At 28.6% G+C, this 20,559-nt stretch overlaps 1 protein-coding gene across 1 annotated transcript; it reads right to left on the bottom strand.

Moving 5' to 3' along the window:
• Positions 1-9,411: 9,411 nt before the first annotated feature.
• LOC101213627 (short-chain dehydrogenase reductase 3c) lies at positions 9,412-13,905 on the bottom strand. The gene is made up of 3 exons (XM_011653284.2): positions 13,703-13,905; positions 13,477-13,554; positions 9,412-10,372 (listed from the first exon to the last, which is right to left on the bottom strand). The coding sequence occupies exons 1-3, from the start codon at positions 13,720-13,722 to the stop codon at positions 9,577-9,579; spliced, it is 894 nt and encodes a 297-aa protein (XP_011651586.1). The 5' UTR covers positions 13,723-13,905; the 3' UTR covers positions 9,412-9,576.
• Between the last annotated feature and the right edge of the window lie 6,654 nt (positions 13,906-20,559).

Here is a 20,559-nt window from a genome sequence, read left to right as displayed (position 1 = left end):
CTACTTTCAATTTGCTGTTCATTGCCCTTTTCTCCCTTCAACTGTATCTAATAAATCCCAACTTTTTTCTTTCTTTCTTTCTTTCTTTCTTTCTCTCTTCTCTCGTTAAGTCAACAAAGTTAGATATGGATTGTGATGCATTGCAATTACAATTTACAACATATACGATTCTAGAACTATCCTCCAAAGGTTTACAAGTTGAATACACATTTATTTAGTAGATATAAGCCGTCGCTTTGGACTGTGTTTGGAAATGAGTTACAAAATGTTTGTAATCAGATTTTGGTCCAAATACGTAGGATATGGGTGGGAGTAATTTTCACATAGCTAAAGCTACTTTTGAAATGGCCAAGTTCAATTTTATTTGAAGGTCTATTCATTGACAGAAAATGTTGAAATTAACTTTAGACAAATATAAAATAATTGCAAGAACAACCTATCTACTAACCCCGTAAAAGCGGGCAAGAGAGAATTTCGTCTTACACCCTATGTCCCCAACTATCTACTAGGTCTTACCCCTTATTGGGAGGTCTATTGAACTAATGCTAATGAGCTATCCACACCTATGTAGATTTAAGGATAATTTTGTGTGAATGAAAGTTCATAGTTAGCTCATGATTAAGGTCGAATTACCTAGGTCATCAATAGTCGAAATAATCAATTTTAATCACTTAACAATATTATAGTGTAAAAGTGACTATTTCATTATTCGGCCTTATACAATTTCATTATACAGGATGTCCCCACTCACATATCTCTACGTGAGTGTCTTGGGGTCCTACTATTTTTACTAACTACAAAGTGAATTGCATTCATAGTGTCCCCAAAATAAGGCACCAACCTTAATTACTCCTATGTTATAGACCATTTAAACTATTATTCGAATTTGATCCACGTTTATGTCTGTACATAAAGTTCAAATACGCATACTATAATAAAAAAACCTTGTTAATTTGATTTTTTGTTTTTCATAAGCAAATCTCTTTATTCAATAACAAATTATTGAATAATACTTCAAAAATAACTTTATTGAATAATAGAATAATTTGATATCCACAAATTATGAGTTTTAAGACACAAAATCCAACAGGCTGGCACATGAGTAGAGCGTTGGAGATTATGTGTGATTATAGACAAAGCAAGAGAGTGAAAAAACGAGAGGGGAGACAAAATTAACTTGAATGGGTTAACTCTAAGTATTCTAAATTAGGCTTTTTGGATTAAAAGAAGTCGTTTTGAAGTGGAGTTTGTGATAGAAAGTAATTTGCGAGGAAGACTCTCAAAGTACGAGTATAACTATGTGGTAAGGATCTTTAGGCATTTTAGAAGATAAGAGAGAAGAAAGGTTTGGCGAGAAGATGTCAAATCTGATGGCGTTTTTCCAATGCTGTTATAAAAAACGTGTTTCCAATGATGTTATAAAAAGGGGCTCTTGCAAATATAGCATAATTAGTTTTATAAATTAAGTCCATGGCACACCATTTTTGGATTTGCAAAAATGGCAAAATTACAAACATACCATCTAGAACTATAAACATTTTTGCGCATTATTTGATATGTTGTTGATACACTTGATGTGTTTTTTATACACTTGTTATTCTTGCTGATACACTCGATGAATTAAATAACACTTGATACACATAATTGGTTTGATATACATAATTGGTTTGATACACTTAATATGTTGTTGATACATTTGTTAAATTTTGCAAATACACTCAATCAATTAAATACATTGATGCACTAAACATAATACGTTTGTTACATTGTCAATACATTTGTTACGATTTGTTCATACACTTGTTGTGTTTTGTTCATACACTTGATGAGCTTAATACACTCTCTATAAGTTTGATACACCAAATACACTACTGATAAACATTTTATACTTCACAGATACACTCGAAAAATTCAATGCACTTGATACAATTTATATGTTTGATACCCTTGATGTATTGGTACACTTTCTATATTTACCGATATACACAATTGATTAAAATACACTTGATACATTTGAGGTTCTCTGTTGATACACTTAATATACTTCACTAGTAAACATTGATACATATTATATGTTTGATACACTAAGTTATATCATTCATATACTTAATAATACTAAAACGAATTGCATTAAAATTTGAGAAAATGAAAATCATGTAGTAAGTATATCAACCAACTAATACATATAATATAAGTACATATTACAACATTAATATACAAAACTAATACATATAACGTGATGCTCTAACAAACCAAAGACAACAATCTTCATTACATCCCAACTCAATAGATCTTGAATTAGATCTCAATGTCTTAAACTCAAAATTAGTCTTGACAACGGAATGACTTCAACAAAATTTCTTTACTACGTACAAAACAACTCCTTCTCCTTAAAAGCCAATTCATTTTTAATAGTGGTAATATCAACATTTTTAAAAATTGTTAATTCACCTCCCAAATCAGTCTCAACTATGGAAGAATAAGCTGAAGAATCAATTAAATATCCAAAACTGTATATATAAAATGAGCAACTAAAGGACATTGTGTAGATTGATCCTTAATTAATCTCAAGAACTAAGTCACATCTTTATCTTCAATAATCCTAAGAACACAATAAGTATCATTACTACCTATAGGCAATAAAACTGAAACTTCTATATTATGATTAAACTTGAATTTCAGTACGTATCAAGTTCACACCAAAAAAAGAATCAAATGATGATATCACTTCATCAACCAAAACACAATTTGTTTTGTAATCCACATAGCATTAACGCTCATCCATTGACCACATGAAAAAAAAAATTACTGCAAGCTTAACCATAACTACAATGAACTGCAACAATTTTGAAAAAATGAAAAATACATAGTAAGTGTATTAGTCAACCAATACATATAATATAAGTGCATCATATCACTAATATAAAAAACTGATACAAATTTATAAATAAAAAAGAACCAAACATAAATAAATAAAACAAAGCTATGCAAAGCTCTTTTCGGTAAAAGAGATGAGTAACAAATAAAAAAGACAAATAAAAGAGATGAGGAAGAACAAATCATAGATGATGATCAATTCACAAAAGAAGAAAGAAAAAAGATGATGATCAAAGTCCCTTACCAATTTCGGCCACCAAAATATAGGAAAGAATATTAGGGTTTTAGAAAAGAATATAGGAAGAAATACATACATGAACAAGAACGGTGGGGAAGAGGAAGAAGAAGACGAGAAGAAGATACGTAGCGAAAAGGAAAAACTAAGAATGATGGAGATTGAAGGAGTGACGGAGAAGATCACCACGAAGAGGAAGAGAAAAAGTGACAATAACATGAACGATAAAAAGAGAATGAAAAAGTGACAGGAACGATTAAAATAAAAGGAGAAGGAAAAGAAAAAACAATGGAGATTTAGAGATGACATTTTTGGAATAAAGAAAAGATTAAAATATAAAATATCAACCAAAATTAGAAAATTGCTATGTTTCCAAAATTGAAATGGTTAGTGCTAATATTGCTAAATGATATTTATGTTGTGCCACCCAATACAATTTTCCTTATAAAAAACGCTATCAAAACTATTCAATAACGTTTTTTTTTTCCACAATATGAAATTTTTTTATAGTATCATCTATGCACTATCAAAATAGACTTATTTATAGCATTTGTATAGAATTGAAAAAATGCTATGGAAAGTCATAGACCTTCAATAACATGGACTACGACATCTTTTCAAGAACGTTATGGAAAGTCTATAATAGCGTTTTCTAACATTTGTATATTCATTTTATGGTTTGCACCTTCTCCAATTATTTAGGGATTATTTATTTTATATCTTTGTGTACATTTATTATAAATAGATCATATTCCATGTGAAAATCAATAAATTAATCGTGAAATTTAAACTCAAAACATTTGTTTAAATTAGATTGAATTAAAAAAAAAAAAAAAAGTCTCAAAACTTTGTAATGTGTAAAAAATACCTCAAACTTTGAAAAGGTTTAAAAAAATATCCTAAACTTTCAAAATGGGTTCAAAAATATCTCTACAATTAGTTTTAGATCGAAATCATTAAACTTTTATTTAAAAAATATCTCAAAACTATTGAAAAATTTCATCAATACCCTTGAAGCTTAAAAGAAGTTAAAAAGTACGGTACTCTCAATGATTCAAATTTTACACCAATCGCCTCATGAACCAAAATTTTAATTTAACATCATAGTTTTAAATTTATTTGACTATTAACACGGAGTGATTGATCACATACACAACCAATTTCAATAGTTATTATTGTAATTAACATACAAGTAATTGTCAAATAAACACACAGTGATACTCTAATAGATATATGAGTGAATTTTTTTAACTAATTATTATTTTGGTATGATTTAAGGAGAACTTTTTATTTTGAAATTTCGTGAGATTTTTTAAATTTTATGTTTTAATCAAGATTTAAATTATTAATGTGATGGATAAATAGAAGGGTTAATTTTCATAAATAGAAGAAACGGACAAAATATTTACGGTCCGTGTCACAAATTAAAAAAGTCCATGAAATTTGTCATCTTTTAAAAAACTATCAGGTTTGTTCTTCCTTATTGTCGTCTTTCTTCTATTCTGTTTTGTGATTTTTTTTCCTTCTTTTGCGATTTTTCTTCTTTCCATAGCCTATTTCTCTCTTATTCTACAAATTTATAAAATATTTCTATTTCCCTTCCTTTTCATATATAATCTTTCTTGTGTCATTTTTCTTTTTCTTTTTTTCATCGTCATCTTTTTTCTCTAATGTTTTTTTTCTTTTTCTTTCCATCAACTTTTTCTTTCTTCGCTATTTTTGTTTATATTTTTCTTAAAAGAATATTAGATTGCCAAATATAACAAATCGTGTTCTAAATATAAACGATGATCTTGAAAAAAAATCATTCAGATTTAACTACCTAATTTAAACGATTAAATCTAAATGACTAAATTTAAACGATTATGTGTCAAATCTAAACTATTGCCTACTAAAAAAATCTTTTAGATTTGAGCGATCATAAATAAAAGAATAGCCAAATTTAAGAAGTCTTAATTTTATAGAAATTTTGATTTTGATGAAATATTTACGAAAATAATTATTAAAAAATTCAGAAAAAATAAATTTAAATTAGTAAATAAATATTTTATTATTTTCAAATAAATAAATATGTCTATTATTTATATTATATTTATATTGATGTGATTACGATGTTTATTTGAATGCTGATTTATTGTGATTTGTGAATTTTGGACGATGGATTATTTTAGAGCGAAAAAGCCAGGTGAAAATTCATAGAAATAGAAATGTAAAGATATGGATAGATTATATTGATGTAAATTTGAAGAATGGTGTTAATCTATCAATTTGATATTGATTTTGGATGGTAAAAAATAGGGTGTAAAAGTCTTTTTATTTTGTTTTTAAGCATAAGAGTTAGTATAGAAATATATTTGAAAGAAAAGTTAAAGGAATTTTATTTAAAACTAATAAAATAATTGGCTTTTTAAGAATTTTGGAAAGTTGAAGTAGATTTTTAGGCACCAAATTGGGGGGTTTTTTTGTTAGTAATTTAGCCCTTAAATCAGATTAGATTGATTTTAAAAAGAAAAAAGAAAAGAAAAGAAGAGGGGATGAATGCGATTGGATGTCCCCCACCCTCACATGGAAAGGGAAAGTGTGTCGATTTGAGAGTGAGAGAGAGAGAGAGAGAGTAGTAGTTGATAGTTGATAATATATTATGGATAACTCAAACTCACATACACGTGTCCAACATGCAACTTCACCACACATTCTATATGTATAATATTTGTATTCATCTCTTCCCCTTCATAATCCAATTCCCTCTCCCATCCCCTTCCTTCTAAATCATTATTACTTCTCTCTCTATCTACCATGAATATCTCTTTTTATATCTATTACTAATAATCTAAACAAAAGAAAAAAAGAAGAAGTAAATAAGGTACAAACAGTGGGCTTTAGGCCAACATGAATGGGCCTCAATCTTAACACACCCACAAAAATCTTCTTATGCATCACTAAATCACGAACAAAATAACTATCTAATTCCACATCTTTACTTTTAGATTCAAGAATATGGTTGCCAACTAAGTGGATTGCACTTAAATTATCACACCATATGTAGTTATTATGTAGTTATTATGTAGTTATGGAAGATGGTCGAACAAAAATAAGTCTAATATCATCAAATAAACAACTCAACCATACCAATTCAATAGCTTCAGTAGCCAAACAATGATATTTGACCTCACTACTTGAACAACATATAATTGATTATTTTTTCAGCTCCCATCAAATGAGATTGCCACTAAAATAAACACAATAACCTGACATGGACTTATGGCTGTTAGGGTTTGAAGTCCAATCTGAGTCAGCAAAACCATGAATAGAAAAGCCAGTCGGTTTATGAAACAAAAGAGTATGATGCAAATATCAAAGTATTCATTTTACAAGTTCTCAATGGGTGACTTTTCGAGCATGCATAATCTGACATGCTTTATTAACTTCAAAGGATATGTTAGGGCGAGTTGAGGCAGCATGTTGTTGCACCCTAATCACACTTCTGTACAACTGTGCACATCAAAAAAATTTGATCACCACCATGAGCTGAAGGTAACGAACCATTCACCATTGGTGTAGCAATCGGCTTTGTAGCAGTCATGTTAGTCTTGTGAATTAAATTTATAATGTACTTAGATTGAGATAGAAGTAAACCCACTAGTCGAAAGATAAGAAACTTCAATACCTAGGAAATAATGAAGTTTGCCCAAGTCTTTAAGAGAAAAAGTGGCATGTAAAGTAGCAACAAGTGAGAGATTTTGGAGGCGAAGTCGCCCATAACGAGAATGTCATCAATATTAAACTAACACATAACGACAATAAGTGTTAGTATATGTTTAAACAATAAAGAGCTATCAGCTTCTAAAAGAACAAAACCAACTCATTGAAGAAAGCAAGTGAGTCTATCAAAACCAACCCAGTGGTGCTTGTTTAATACCATATAGTGCCTTATTTAATCGACAAACCGAATACGAGGCATACTGAAAGATAAAAATAAAAGGTTATTCCATGTAGACAGTGGTATATAAAATTCTATGTAAAATGTTGTTATTAATGTCAACTTTGACCAGCAGTCTAATTATGAGCAAAAGCAAGTGTAGGCAAAATATGTATAGTTATGAGTTTCACAACAGGACTATAAGTTTCAAAATAGTCAATATCAAAAGATTGATGAAAGCTCTTAGTTACAATACATGCTTTATATCGAAAAATCGTTCAATCTAAATTGTACTTTATTTTACTCATTTGTATTCAACAATTTTCTTGCCATTTGGGGGTGGGGATTAAGTGATGTATGATTTTGTATGAGAAAAGAATTTAGTAAATGTACAAATGAGAAAACTCAACCAAAATATAAAAGGCATCAAAGGTTAAAAACTCCTAAAAACCTTGAATATCTCTTTTACATGAAGTAGTAACAAAACATAAAAGTATAAGGTATAAAAAGTGGAATTTAGGCCAATTTTAATGGGCCTCAAACTTAACAACATTCAAAATCAATTCCTTCAATCACTCCAAATTAATTAGATATTTATTTTATGCCTTTAAATAATTTAATGGTAAAAAATAAATTTCAATAAGTTATAATGATTTTAGAAGAGAATAACGATTTAAATTATTTTAAAATAGCTCTCAAACATGTCATCAAAGAAAAAAATTATTTGTACATGTCATTTATTTCTTGTTCTCGTAATACACTGGCTTATACATTCGAAACATAGGCTTCTTCTCATAGTGTGCAAATGGTCAATGGACAGATACTTTTCCTATATGGTTAAGCCTATTATTATTGAACTTGATACTCGACATCCTTTTAAACAACAAATGATAATATCAATATAACATCTCATACCAACGTAGACAAAGGTTAGAATATGCTTAACCGTGTGAGAAAGAGTCTGTCACTTTCATTTGATGAGTTAACCATTCGTGGTTTAGCCAATGACAGATGCTCAACCTCAACCTCAACCGTTCCAAGAATTGCTTCGCAAGTCTTCCACGAATGCTACATAAGATAGAAAGAGTCAGCGTGTTGTTTTTATTTTTCATGAAATAGTTGTTTTCATTAAAAAAAAAAACAAAAAAAAAGATTTGCGTAGATATATTCACGTGCACACACAAAAAGCTTACCGATTTTAGTAAATTTACTAAACTCTAAACACTAAAAAATATTTATTGACCGTATGAATTCACGCCTTCAGATTTATTGAGTTAAACCAATATGTAAATTTTCTATGAAAAAAAATTGGATTATATGATCTAAACTATGTAAATGCATAAAATAATTTTTTTTTTATGGTTTGGTTGTATAAAAAAATTTAAATGCAAAATTGTATTAAATAAAGATGAAAAAAAATTAGAAACATATAATAGGTTAGGTTATAAAGTCAAATTAATTTTAAAATTTAAAATATATATTAGATAATGTATTATAGATTATGTTGAATTGCAAATGTGATCTTTTTGGTTTGGATTAATTTAAAAGGAAGTCAATAAGATCTCAAATGTTAGAATTTAGTCCTTATGGTTTGTTATACATACAATAGTCCACTCTTTAAATAGTCCAAATGTTATAGCTTATGTGATTATACTTAGATTATCAATCCTTAATAACCATGTTTTTGGATTAATAACGAGTGACATATGAACTTAGAATTAAGACAATAAATAAATCATTTTTTCTTTGATCAAATAAATCTAGGATGTTAGTGCATCTAGCAAAGAGCGAGAACTATATTTATTCATTCAAGTTCACCCATTCCGATCTATTTTTCTTCTTAATTTAGATCTAAATGATAAAACTAAAGCTCTTTCAGCTAACACCATTAGAAGGGAGATAGATGTAAATAAGATGCAAAGCGTATGAAGTGCACGAAGATATTCAACAGAAACAAAGATTGAGATGAGGGAAAAGGAGATGCACGACGAAGATCAGATCTAAAGCTCCTTCTCCTTTATTCTTCACTTGGTAGTGATGGAAAATGCATTGCAAAGTGGCCAAAGGAGAGTTGAAGAAGACGTTGCAAAGTAGAAGAGTTTACTATCATCATAAAAAAATCCGATATTAAATTATTAAAAGTTGTCAAATCAACCCATCGTTTAACATATCAAGTACGAGAAGCCAGATAAACTATTTAGAAGTAAGAAGAATTATTTATCTAACTTTAACAAATTAAATGGTTTGTTTTGAAACTTTAGGTACATAATAGATAACAACTTTAAAGAATGTTACGAACAAGAAAAGTATATTTTGGTCAATCTTTTTGACATAAAATACATTTGTAAATAATTAATAATAGTTTTTGATTTTGATATGCTAAAGCAAAAAAAATCCTAAGATTTGGTACAAATATTAAAGTATATTAAAAATACATGTACCGAAATTTGATAATTGGAAGTACATAGAAGGAAGATGACCAAATTAGAATAAGATGAATGATATTTGAATGGGTTTTTTACTTATCTACACACGTGGCAATAGACTAATGGAAGGAAGGGAAGTCGAGGTTTTTGAAGGAAGTAAAACCGCCGTCTACAACCAGATTATGACCGGTGATGTATTTCGAATCATCACAAGCCAAAAACAAAGCCGCTTTCGCCACGTCAGCCTCCTCGCAAATTGCGCCCTTCAGAACCCCAAGTCCATTTATTATTCCAACAATCTCTTCCTTGCTAACCCCTTTGTACATTTCTCCTATCCCCTTCACCGCCATCGCCGTCGCTACCGGTGCCGGCGATATGCAATTCACCCGTACCCCGCTACGGCACAGCTCCGTCGCCGCCGACCTCACTATCCCTGGAATTGCGTGTTTGGATATTGAATACGGATGTGGGCCTAACCCACCCATGAGACCACTTATGCTTGATGTGCATAGGATGGACCCGCACCCAGCTGGGACCATCACTCGAGCCGCGTGTTTTATTCCGGCTACGACTCCACGGACATTGACATTCATTACTCGGTCGAAGTCGGCTAGGTCTAGCTCCGCTATGCTGGGTGGCACTGCCGGTCCGGTGATTCCGGCGTTGTTGTACATTATGTCTAGTTTTCCGTGGTGGGTCACCGCGAAGTTTACTGCGGCCGCAACTTCAGACTCCAGCGCCACGTCGCATTCTACGAATTTGGCTGTGTGGCCTAGTTGTTCGGCCACTTGTGGGCCCAATGTGGTGTCTATATCGGCAATGATCACATGGGCCCCCTGATCCACAAACTCTTGGGCTGTGGCTTGGCCCAGCCCATTTGCTGCCCCGGTTATTAAAGCCACCTTGCCTTCGAGCCTGATTCCAACGATCACAAATAATGAAAATAATTAAGCCTCAATAATAACCATTTCTTTTACACATTAATCTATTAAATCTCCATTCTCATGAGAGATGTATTTTCTATTATATCCTAATAAAATTCATCAAACATACATGATAAATTAGAATGTCTACCAATGTAAATATAACATAAAATAATAAGCACCTTAGTTAAAAGAGTAAAATCTTTATTTATTAGTTTAATTTTTTAATTTTTCTATTATATATTTATTTTAGTTTTGGAAGCCAAATTTACGTTAAAAAGTGTAAGAGATTGTTGACATGAATGTAGTTCATCTAACCTTTTACACACAAAAAACATAGTTCATTTAACATATAATATCTCTCTCGATTTTAAGGTTGGAATTTTACATTTTCTAATCGATGCAACTTGCAACTCATAAAAGAGAAAAATAAAAATTATCTAACTTATTTTTAATATTGAAATTTTAGTTTATTATGATTACTTCCATTCTAACTTGGTTAAAAGTAAATAAGAAATGTAAAGTACCTCAAATACAAAACGAAAACTTAATTTTAAAAACTTGAAAGAAATTTGAAAATAAGTCTAAATCTTGACATAAAATAATATATATATATATATATATATATATATATATATATATATATATATATATATATATATATATATATATATATATATATATATATATATTTAAATAACTTATATATTATCCCATTTATAGATAGAATTTAAAGTTTTTTTTAAAATATATTTCATTTTAAAAGTTCTTAAATGTATAATACGTTCTAAGCTTTGATCATTTGAAGAGTGAAATTTTAAAAATTTTAAAATTAGTATTAGGTTATTAGTGTGTATACCATAAATGGTAAAAGCAATAAAGAATTATTATTAAAAAGAAATGTGATAATAAATATAGGAATATGACTTTTTTGTTTCTTCTTTTGAAGATCAAATAGGACTCATTGTCATGGTTATAATTAACTTCTTATTACATTAAGCGGAAAAAGAAAGTGTGACAGAAAAGACAGCTGCGGAGAAAGCGAAGGGGGTGTGACCTCTTCTGCTTCCTTTTCTCCTCTATTTATTAGATTAATTGACATATTTTCTTAAATCAACATTTTCGTTTTTATATTTTTAAATTTATTCTATTTTAGTGAACATATAAACATATTCACTGTTAATTCATATTTTATCTATTCAACAATCAAACTTAAGCTTTTATAATTAAATAGATTTGCTATTGGTTAATAATTTCCTAAATAAACAATGTTCTCACTCAAAACAATACTACCAAAGTGATGACAACAATTAATTATTTGATTATATCAATCTTCTTTCTAATATTATATTAATCTATGCATTTAAGAAATTCAGTACACATGTGAAGATAATATTTTAAAAAACATATGGTTGTTTTAAAATGCATAACCTTAATAAAATGCAACCTGTCTATAGCCAAAGATGAAAGGTTATTCAAAATTAGTCAGAATATAATCTTTATGAAACATGCATTTTTCTCCTAATTTACTTTTGAAAAGAAGAAAAAGAAATGTTTACTCATAGCTCAATGATTATTTGGATAATATTTATTAAAAAAATATATTTTTAAGAATAAGAATTCTTTCAAAATGTGTTTTGGATAATATATTTTTTCAAAAGGAAAAAAAAAGGTTATGCTATTCAAAGTGACTTGCTTTTTGCATAAATAAAAGACCCTCCTCCCATGGTCATGACTTTATAAATGGTACTTATTCTATCATGTACAGTCATACTACTTTTGTTTGGTTCAAGTACTAAATCAAAAATATATTTTTGTGGTTTGTTCAATTTTAATATTAAATAATGATGAAAATAGTATTTAAAGTATTTAACTTACTAATATAATTTAAAATAGTATTGAAATTTAAAAACAGGACAAATAGGGTAAAAGAAAGAAAAAGGAAAGATTTTAGAATTAACTTTAAAGACTGTGTCCCACATATATATGGACACTGGACTCACATTTGTGTCTTCCCTTTTAAGGAGTAATCATTTCTCTTTAGGTTTTGTCTTTTACAAATACAATTTTGTAATTTTAAAATAGATATATAATTATACAAAATACTCCACTTTCAAATAAATTTCCCTTTAATTAAGACTTTACAAACTTCATTTTAAAATTTGTCTCAAAAATGGAATTTTATATAAAATTTGATCATGTCCCAACTAAATACATATCATAAATTTTCAATTACGCTATTAGTTAGACTAAGTTAAAAGCTTCCTTTTAAAATGTATCCTAAAAAAAAATATATTTTTTAATTTCAAAATAACATGAATTTTACAACACTCGTTACAAAAATTGGGAAGATAAGTAGTGCATTAAAAATTATTATTTAAAAAGGCAGATCATATCTTTGAAAAATAGAATAAAGCACAACAACGAACTATGTTAATTTTTAATAAGGGTAAGAAAATATGAAGCATACCTTCCAATTTCTGTGCATGATTATGGCTACAACTACATTTGCTTTCGTAACATTTTAAAAATCAAAACATATATATATATTTTTTCGAAATAAACTTAAAGAGTAAAACATGAATTTCTTCCAAATCTATGAAGTGTACCTAAGATTTAGGAGTATTTCACCTTTAGAATAAAACTCAAAGCGTAACATTTGATATTGATTTTATTTTAATTTCTGAAAATTATGTTAGTTTTTGAAATTAGTTTTTCATTTTTCGTCATTTTTTACAATTGGTAGATTTTTAATTGATAAAAAAAGAAAGAAAGAAGACACACACACATTATTCAAGAACTGAAAGATGAACACGGCAGAAGGTTTAGTTATTATCATAAGGAAAAAGAAAAAGAAAAAGAAATGATTAAAATTGAAGACGGCCGATGACGAAAGTAAAGGCGTGAGAATCTTGCTTCCGAATTATATGGTAAAACAACAAAAAATCACATAAATCCAAAATAATGCAAAAAGGATGCGAAATTAAAACCTCCCTTACTTAGATTCCTTTTGTTTTTTAATAAATAAAATAAACAGAATCAGGAAAGCTAAAACGAAAAGATCAAAAATGAAGAAGAAATAATCGAAATCCATACCTTCTCCGAGGACTGGAAACTGAAGAAAACGACCTGAAACTCCCTCTAAGAAGACCATTGCCGATCATCTCAATCTCTCTAAAGAAAAAAAATAAGAATCGAAAATCAACAGTCAAGATCGTTTCCAATACAGAGAAGTTAAAAGAAAAAAGAAAAAAAGAATGGGATCAATGGACATATGAACGAATGAACGAACGAATGAATGAATGAATTAGGTAGAAGGAACCTGGCGAAGGATGGGAGCATGAGGAGGGCGATGGGATGAAGGGAGTAAAGAACGGGGGTGGGTTTGGGTGGGGGAATGTGGGAGCTGTGAAAATATTGAAGAGAATTAATTAAGAAGAAAATTGGAGATTTATTTTTATTTGTGTGAGAGGGAGTTGTAATGAACACGCATTTTCATGCAACAATCACAGATCAGAAAAGTGAACGCACCCAAAATTGAATTTGAAGTGAACAACGGAACATGGAGTTGGGTTTTACATACACACCATCTCACCTCTTGCTATTTAATCACACACATCTTACCTAATTTTTCTTTTTTAAATAATGCCTTCATTTATATTTAATATAAATCATATGCTTAATCTCAACCTTTTTTTATAAAAAAAAAAAAAAAATCATCCTACCTCAAAGTAATTTACATATGTTATTACTGTGTGATTAATAAATCATGGAGGCTCTTCTTGATTAGACTTCCACTAACTCACTCTCTAAGCTCTACTATATTTTAATTTGAGGTTCTCTTAAGCTCACACACCAAACACTTTTCATGATTAGACTTTTCTTTTATCTTTTGAGGTCCAGTGAGCTAACTAAATCTAACCATTCACAAGTTTTGTTCTCAAGATGTTAACCTTCACTTCCTTATCTCTCATCCAATTGTTTTACTAAGCAAATAATAAATTGAAATTAAAATAAACACCCAAAATGAAGTGGAATAATTTAAGAATTGAATATTATGAGAGGTGGATCCCGAGTTAATTTGTTAATATAAAATGGGTCACTAACTACGCTGAAAAAGCAGTATTTTTATTTCATTGTATGGGGAGGAAACACATGAAACATTTTATTTAATTTTTTTTAAAAAGGACTGTCCTCTAAAATCAGAAAATGTGGGGGGGTTTCGTTTTTCTTCCTTCTACAATTAGTTTTATAATAAAGACAAAATATTTATTTAATTATAAAGTATGTGTACGTACAAAATTATAATGTTTCCAAAACATGCCTCAATTTCAGGAGAAAATCCCCCATTTATAACATTTTTGACCCATTAAATAATTATGCATTTGTCAACTTCGGGAATCCTCTCTCTCTCTCTCTCTCCTTTTTTTTCTTTTAATTTCCTATGCCCATATTTGTTGTCTTTTCTCTTTCTTTCTTTCTTTCTTTCTTTCTTTTGCTTAAAAAAGAATAACACTTTCTACTCACCATTTGTATAATTGTAAAAACAAGTAGTTGTAATTGTATTCTCAACAATTTGTTAGTTGTAAGAATCAAACCTAATTCATGTTTACTATTAAAATTCGAATCTCAAAATACATCTTTGAATTGTCAAATAAAATACCACCACTTTTAACAAAAATATATACATATATATATTGCCAATAATAATAATAATATGGTAGGCTATCTTTAAAAAGCAATTTGAGAAGAAGTTATATATATATATATATATATATATATATATATATATATATATTATATATATATATATATTTGTTAATTTGTAGAATTTATGTTTGTTGCAAAATTTCGATTCTATATATGGATGGAAATAGTTAATAATATTTACAAATGTTGATTCTGAATAATGAAGAAAGGAACTTAATTATTATCCTTAAATCATACATAAATTTAGAATGAATGAAAGGGGTGATGGATGGATGGATGGATGAATATAATAATGGGTCCAAATGAATGAAGGGGTGTTAATAATTAGATATATGTTGGGAGACAAAAAGGGTAGCAAGGCTACTATTATAAGCATACAATAATTAATAATTATATGAAAAAGAGGTTGGACATGTTTCATGAAGTTACAGATAAAATCCAGCTGTACCACAGTTCAATATTCAATTCATTTTTCTCTTCAACATTAAATATTATCATATGCACATCTATATTATATCAATTATGGATTCCCATGCATTTTTATTTCTTTATTATTCTTTTTTCCCAACCCACCATTTTCCTCTTTCTTTTTTCTTAAAACTTAGTTTTTATCTATTTTGCAACAATAGGGAGACTGATTCATCCTGCTAATTAATTATTCTTATATTAAAATATTTTATTCAAGATGTGTTTTTATTATTTTGGTACTCAGAGATTTGAAAAGTTTTAATATATTATTGATATTTTCTGTTTTTTTTTATAAGAGTAATTTAAAAACAATCAATAAAAATTTTATTCTTATACTTACAAAATCAAGCACAATCAAAACAACTTAAATGGTAATTAATATATACTTGAATTGAACGGTGGATGTTATACTTAAAAAAGAATGCCTTTTCTTCCTCCACCGCTAAATTTAAATGTTAAATTTTGGAAGGTTTCACTTGCAACTCTAAGAAAAAAAATTCATTTCTGTTCTACAACTTTATAATAATTAGTGTTGAAAAAATGCTAAAACAAAGTTTTTTTTTTTTCATTATTAAAATGAAAAGCAAAGAATTGTTGGGCTAAAACTAGTGTGCAAAAAAATTAATAGTCACACATTTTATTATTTAAATAGCATTGACATAACTTACGTAGCAACTCAGTATAAAATTTGATTATATATATGAATGATTGTGATGATATCTTTAGATAGTTGATTTATGTATGGTTGTAAACAATATAATATAATGTTTTTTTTTTTTTTTTACATTTTAGCTGTCACATCAATTTATAGTCTTTATTTTTAACCAAAAAGAATATACTTGTAAAACCAACTTGAAAATTCAATAGTATTTTAATTTCATAGAGTAAAAAAGAAACTTTCTAAAATATAAACCTTTTTTATTTTTTATTATTCTTATGAATTATTATATAGTCAACCTTTGTAGTTGAATGTGCGTTGGCAATTCCATATTGTTGGGTGTAGTCAATTACATAAGAGATGAAGCAGTATCCTTATTCTTTTTGCTTGAGGGGATTGGGATTGGGATTGGGCATTCAACAACTAAGGCCATTCCTGTGTGTGTGTGTGTATATATACACACAATAATTGATATTCATGGTCCCCCAGCCTTCCTAATTCTTTCAATCCTTCACTCATAAAGCTTTGCTTTTCCTTTTCAGAATTACATGTTTTGTCACTTGTCATTCATGAAATCAAACAGATTCCCCATTCATCCCCCCCCCCCCCCCCCCCCCCCCCCCCCCTCTCCTTTGCATATCACATTGTCACACTCAACTTATGCTTCTGTTCACATACTTTATTTTACTTTTTCGAATTAATCATCACTTATTTACTCAATGCATATCTGGTTACATTACGATTATAAGCTTTAACTTTTTATGACTACTGTCTTCAAAATTCTTATTTCAAGTGTATCTATATATATATATATACACATGCTAGAGTTCATCGTCAAATTAATATTTTTTTTCTAGTATTTTCCTTGTTTGTATTATTGGAAGTCTACTTATTATGTAATTCTCTATTCTAATGATTAAGACACTAATCATGGAATAATATTAGCTCTAACTTAGATCGAAGCGTGAATATACTTTTTGAGATGTTTATAATCTCAAAACAAAAACACACACAATAAATTGTTATAAAATAATAATTTTGCTTATTCTAAACTTAGACTCCTTGACTATAGTATAAATACTTGAAATTTATGTACCGACATAAATGTGGATCAAGTTCGAGTAGATAGTATAAACGGTATATATATAGTATAAGAATAGGGTTAGACATCTTATTTTTGGGACGCTATGGATGTGGCACACTATGTATTTAGTACAAACGATGTAATCCCGAATTGCTCTTGCCAAGACATGTGAGTGGGGACATCCTATGTAAATGAGTTTGCATATATAAGATTGGACCATGAAATAGTCACATTTACATTATATCGTTGTTGCCTATTTAAAACTATCTAGTTTAAATTTGATGGATGACCTACATAATTTGACCTTAATCTTGAGCTAAGTATGAACTCTTGTTTACTTGGAAATCTCCTTAAATATGCATATACAAGAGCAAGCACTTCAACGCTTGCTCAATGGGCCTTCCATTTAGAAGTACGATCAGGTGGATACCTAAGAAAATAAGGTTTCACTCATACCTGCTTCTATGGATAAAATAAAGGTTGTTCTCTTTAAGTGCGTACTTTAGACTTGAACAATTAATTAGTCCCAAGCTCTCACTAGTCCAAGAGAGATTGCGTTTGATTGTTTATGAAAGGATCAATTGAGGCTTAAATGAAAAGTTGAAAAAGGGTTACATGCCGTTCACAAAGTATACAACAAACAGTTGAAAAAGAGGTAATTAAATGAAAAGTTACATAAATTAAACTTCTTTTAATTTTATCAAACTATCTAATATATATCATTTTCACTTAGGTTCAAGGCACTAGAACCTAGTCGAATTAGAATTTGGGAACTAACTCACTTGGGTAATAATGGATTACCTGTCAATGAAGCTACACAAGAGAATCTTGTAAGTACAAAATAATAGATATATATGATGTAACTAGACTGTGTTATTATTCTAGTGCTATATATAATGTAAAAAACTAATACGTATGTTCCATTAGAAAATTTGTTGTTTGATTTATTATTAAATGTCAAAATATATCACTTTCTTCTTAATCATACTGTTATTATTACTAAGCTTTTTTCTCTTCTACTTACAAAAAGCCTCATTATCAATCATATATTGAAGGTTTTGTGTTAAAAGGTTTTATACATTTGTTGAAAAGTTCTTTTATATTAAGTTGACACAAATGTATCTACCGCAAGGAGAGTGCAAATACGAGCTATAATGGCAACCCTATAGTTAACAAATGTTGGTCAGCTTGGTTAAAAGAGTGTAGTTGATTAATCTCAAATCATTGGAGCTCATGATCTGTAGATCTATTAGGTCCATTAAGCCCCTCTACTAGTTCATTATGAAATTAAACTTAAAACAGTTTGATCGAGAAATTGAAATAGTTTGAATTGATATAAGCTATTAATGATATTCAATAGACTTAATAATTACACATCGAGAGAGAAATAGTGTTTATATAAGATTTTAAATATAAAAAATTTGAATAGGGATTCAAATTTTGGTCAATTGGATTGTTCTTGAATCATGGCAAAATAATAATAATAATAATAATTAAATAAATAGTTTAATATATTAAAAAATTGACGAACTATTTACGCTCTAAAACAAAATCACTAGAAGACAAAATTAATTACTGATGTTTCTATGAAATGTAAATATTTTGTCAAATGTTTTATTTTTGACAAATTTTTTTAATTAACTAAAATAATTTTATTTTAATTAATAATGAAGTTATTTTAATTAATAGTGAAGTTATTTAAATTAAATAAACATAAATTTTTAAAAATAGCAAATTTTACAAAATATTTACAATTTATAGCAAATTCTATCATTAATAGCTATTGATATGCTATAATGATAGAATCCAAAATTTTGGCTATAAATTATAAATATTTTAATTTATTTTATTATTTTTAAAAATGTCCATTACATAAAAATTCAAATTTTGGATTTTGAAAGTCAACTAAATGAGGGGAGATTTTCAACAAATTAGTTGAATGATATGATTAAGTTATGCCTTAATGAGTTTCTAATCCCTCGATCGATCCTACAATAAATCCCACTTTATTCATGTCGAGTGTCAAATCAATATTTGATATTAGTTTGCATGAAGCTTGACTATATATAAATGAAGATTAATTGAGTTAAACTCACGATGAACCTTGTAAAATTTGCTAAACATTCACACTTGTGTTCAAAATTCTCTCTCACTCTAATTAAAACTATCAAATTGATCACAAATTTGATTCAACAATCAAGTTCTAAGATGAAGTATAGGGAAAGATTTGTGGTCGTCCTTGCTGTGTTTGTGATCAAAATCATCCGAAAACCATGAAAAATTTGACCACTAAAGTTTAGAACTCTTAGGATAATATGGAACAGATTGTAACACCACGTTGATTAGATAAATGCATTACCATAGGTATATAATTAGTGAAGATAAGTATCTCTATTGGTATCCATATAGATATTTGTAGGGCCGTTCTCACTAATAGTTCGCTCATTGTTGGTTTGGTTCGGTTCGACTCAGCTCAGACAAACTGAATCGACTCAATTAGAAGAAAATACAGTTTGGTTGACATGGTCTAGGTCATTCAACTCAAGTGATTTATTTCACTTGTTTAGTTGATCATGGTTATATTTTAGTTTATGTTTCATTAGCAAATTAGCGGTTTGCTAATTTTTATGGTGGGCATATTTTGACTATAAATAATAAGATAGACTATATAAATGGACAAAAATATCCTCATTCTCTTCTTCTAAATCTTTGCCAACGCTCTAAAATTAGGTATTTTAAATTCAGAGTTAGTATTCTTGAGTATATGTATTCTTCATTATTTTCCGAAAAAGATAGTTTTCCAAGTTGGAAAAGATGTCAAATTTGGAGAAAGATAATTGAAAAGATATTTAACATTTTTATTAAGAAAGAATAAAAAAAGAAAAAGGAATATTTTTGTAAAACAAGATCTAAATCTAATCCCAAAATGGAAGGCTAGAACCATTCATATATTAGAATCTGTGTTAGAACTCAGGATTATTATTCATAAAATATATCTACATTTTTTGAAAAAGAAAAGAAAAGAAAAAAAGGGTACACTATAAAACATATTTAATAGATACATAGAAATGAATTATAATACAAAGTAAAACATATTGAATAAATTATAAATTAGGTAGAGAATGGCTAAAAACACAAAGTTGAAGAAGGGGGACAGTAGTTGGACAGATTTTGTATATTTCAAGAGATTGTCCATTGCCACCTGCTTATATGCTATTTGTTTATTTCTTTTTTTAAGCCATTTTTTTTTTCAAAAACA

The sequence above is a fragment of the Cucumis sativus genome, chromosome 3 (genome assembly GCF_000004075.3).
Source record: "Cucumis sativus cultivar 9930 chromosome 3, Cucumber_9930_V3, whole genome shotgun sequence".
Classification (NCBI taxonomy): domain Eukaryota; kingdom Viridiplantae; phylum Streptophyta; class Magnoliopsida; order Cucurbitales; family Cucurbitaceae; genus Cucumis; species Cucumis sativus.
This window is presented reverse-complemented; position numbering and strand designations above follow the sequence as displayed.

Bases quoted from the DNA above. Each gene is read 5' to 3' on its own strand.
- LOC101213627 (XM_011653284.2), bottom strand. From the start codon at position 13,722: ATGCTCCCATCCTTCGCCAG. The intron at 13,555-13,702 runs GTTCCTTCTACC...TTTTTTCTTTAG, and splicing joins ATGCTCCCATCCTTCGCCAG to AGAGATTGAGATGATCGGCA. The intron at 10,373-13,476 runs GTATGGATTTCG...CGTTGGAATCAG, and splicing joins GTTTCCAGTCCTCGGAGAAG to GCTCGAAGGCAAGGTGGCTT.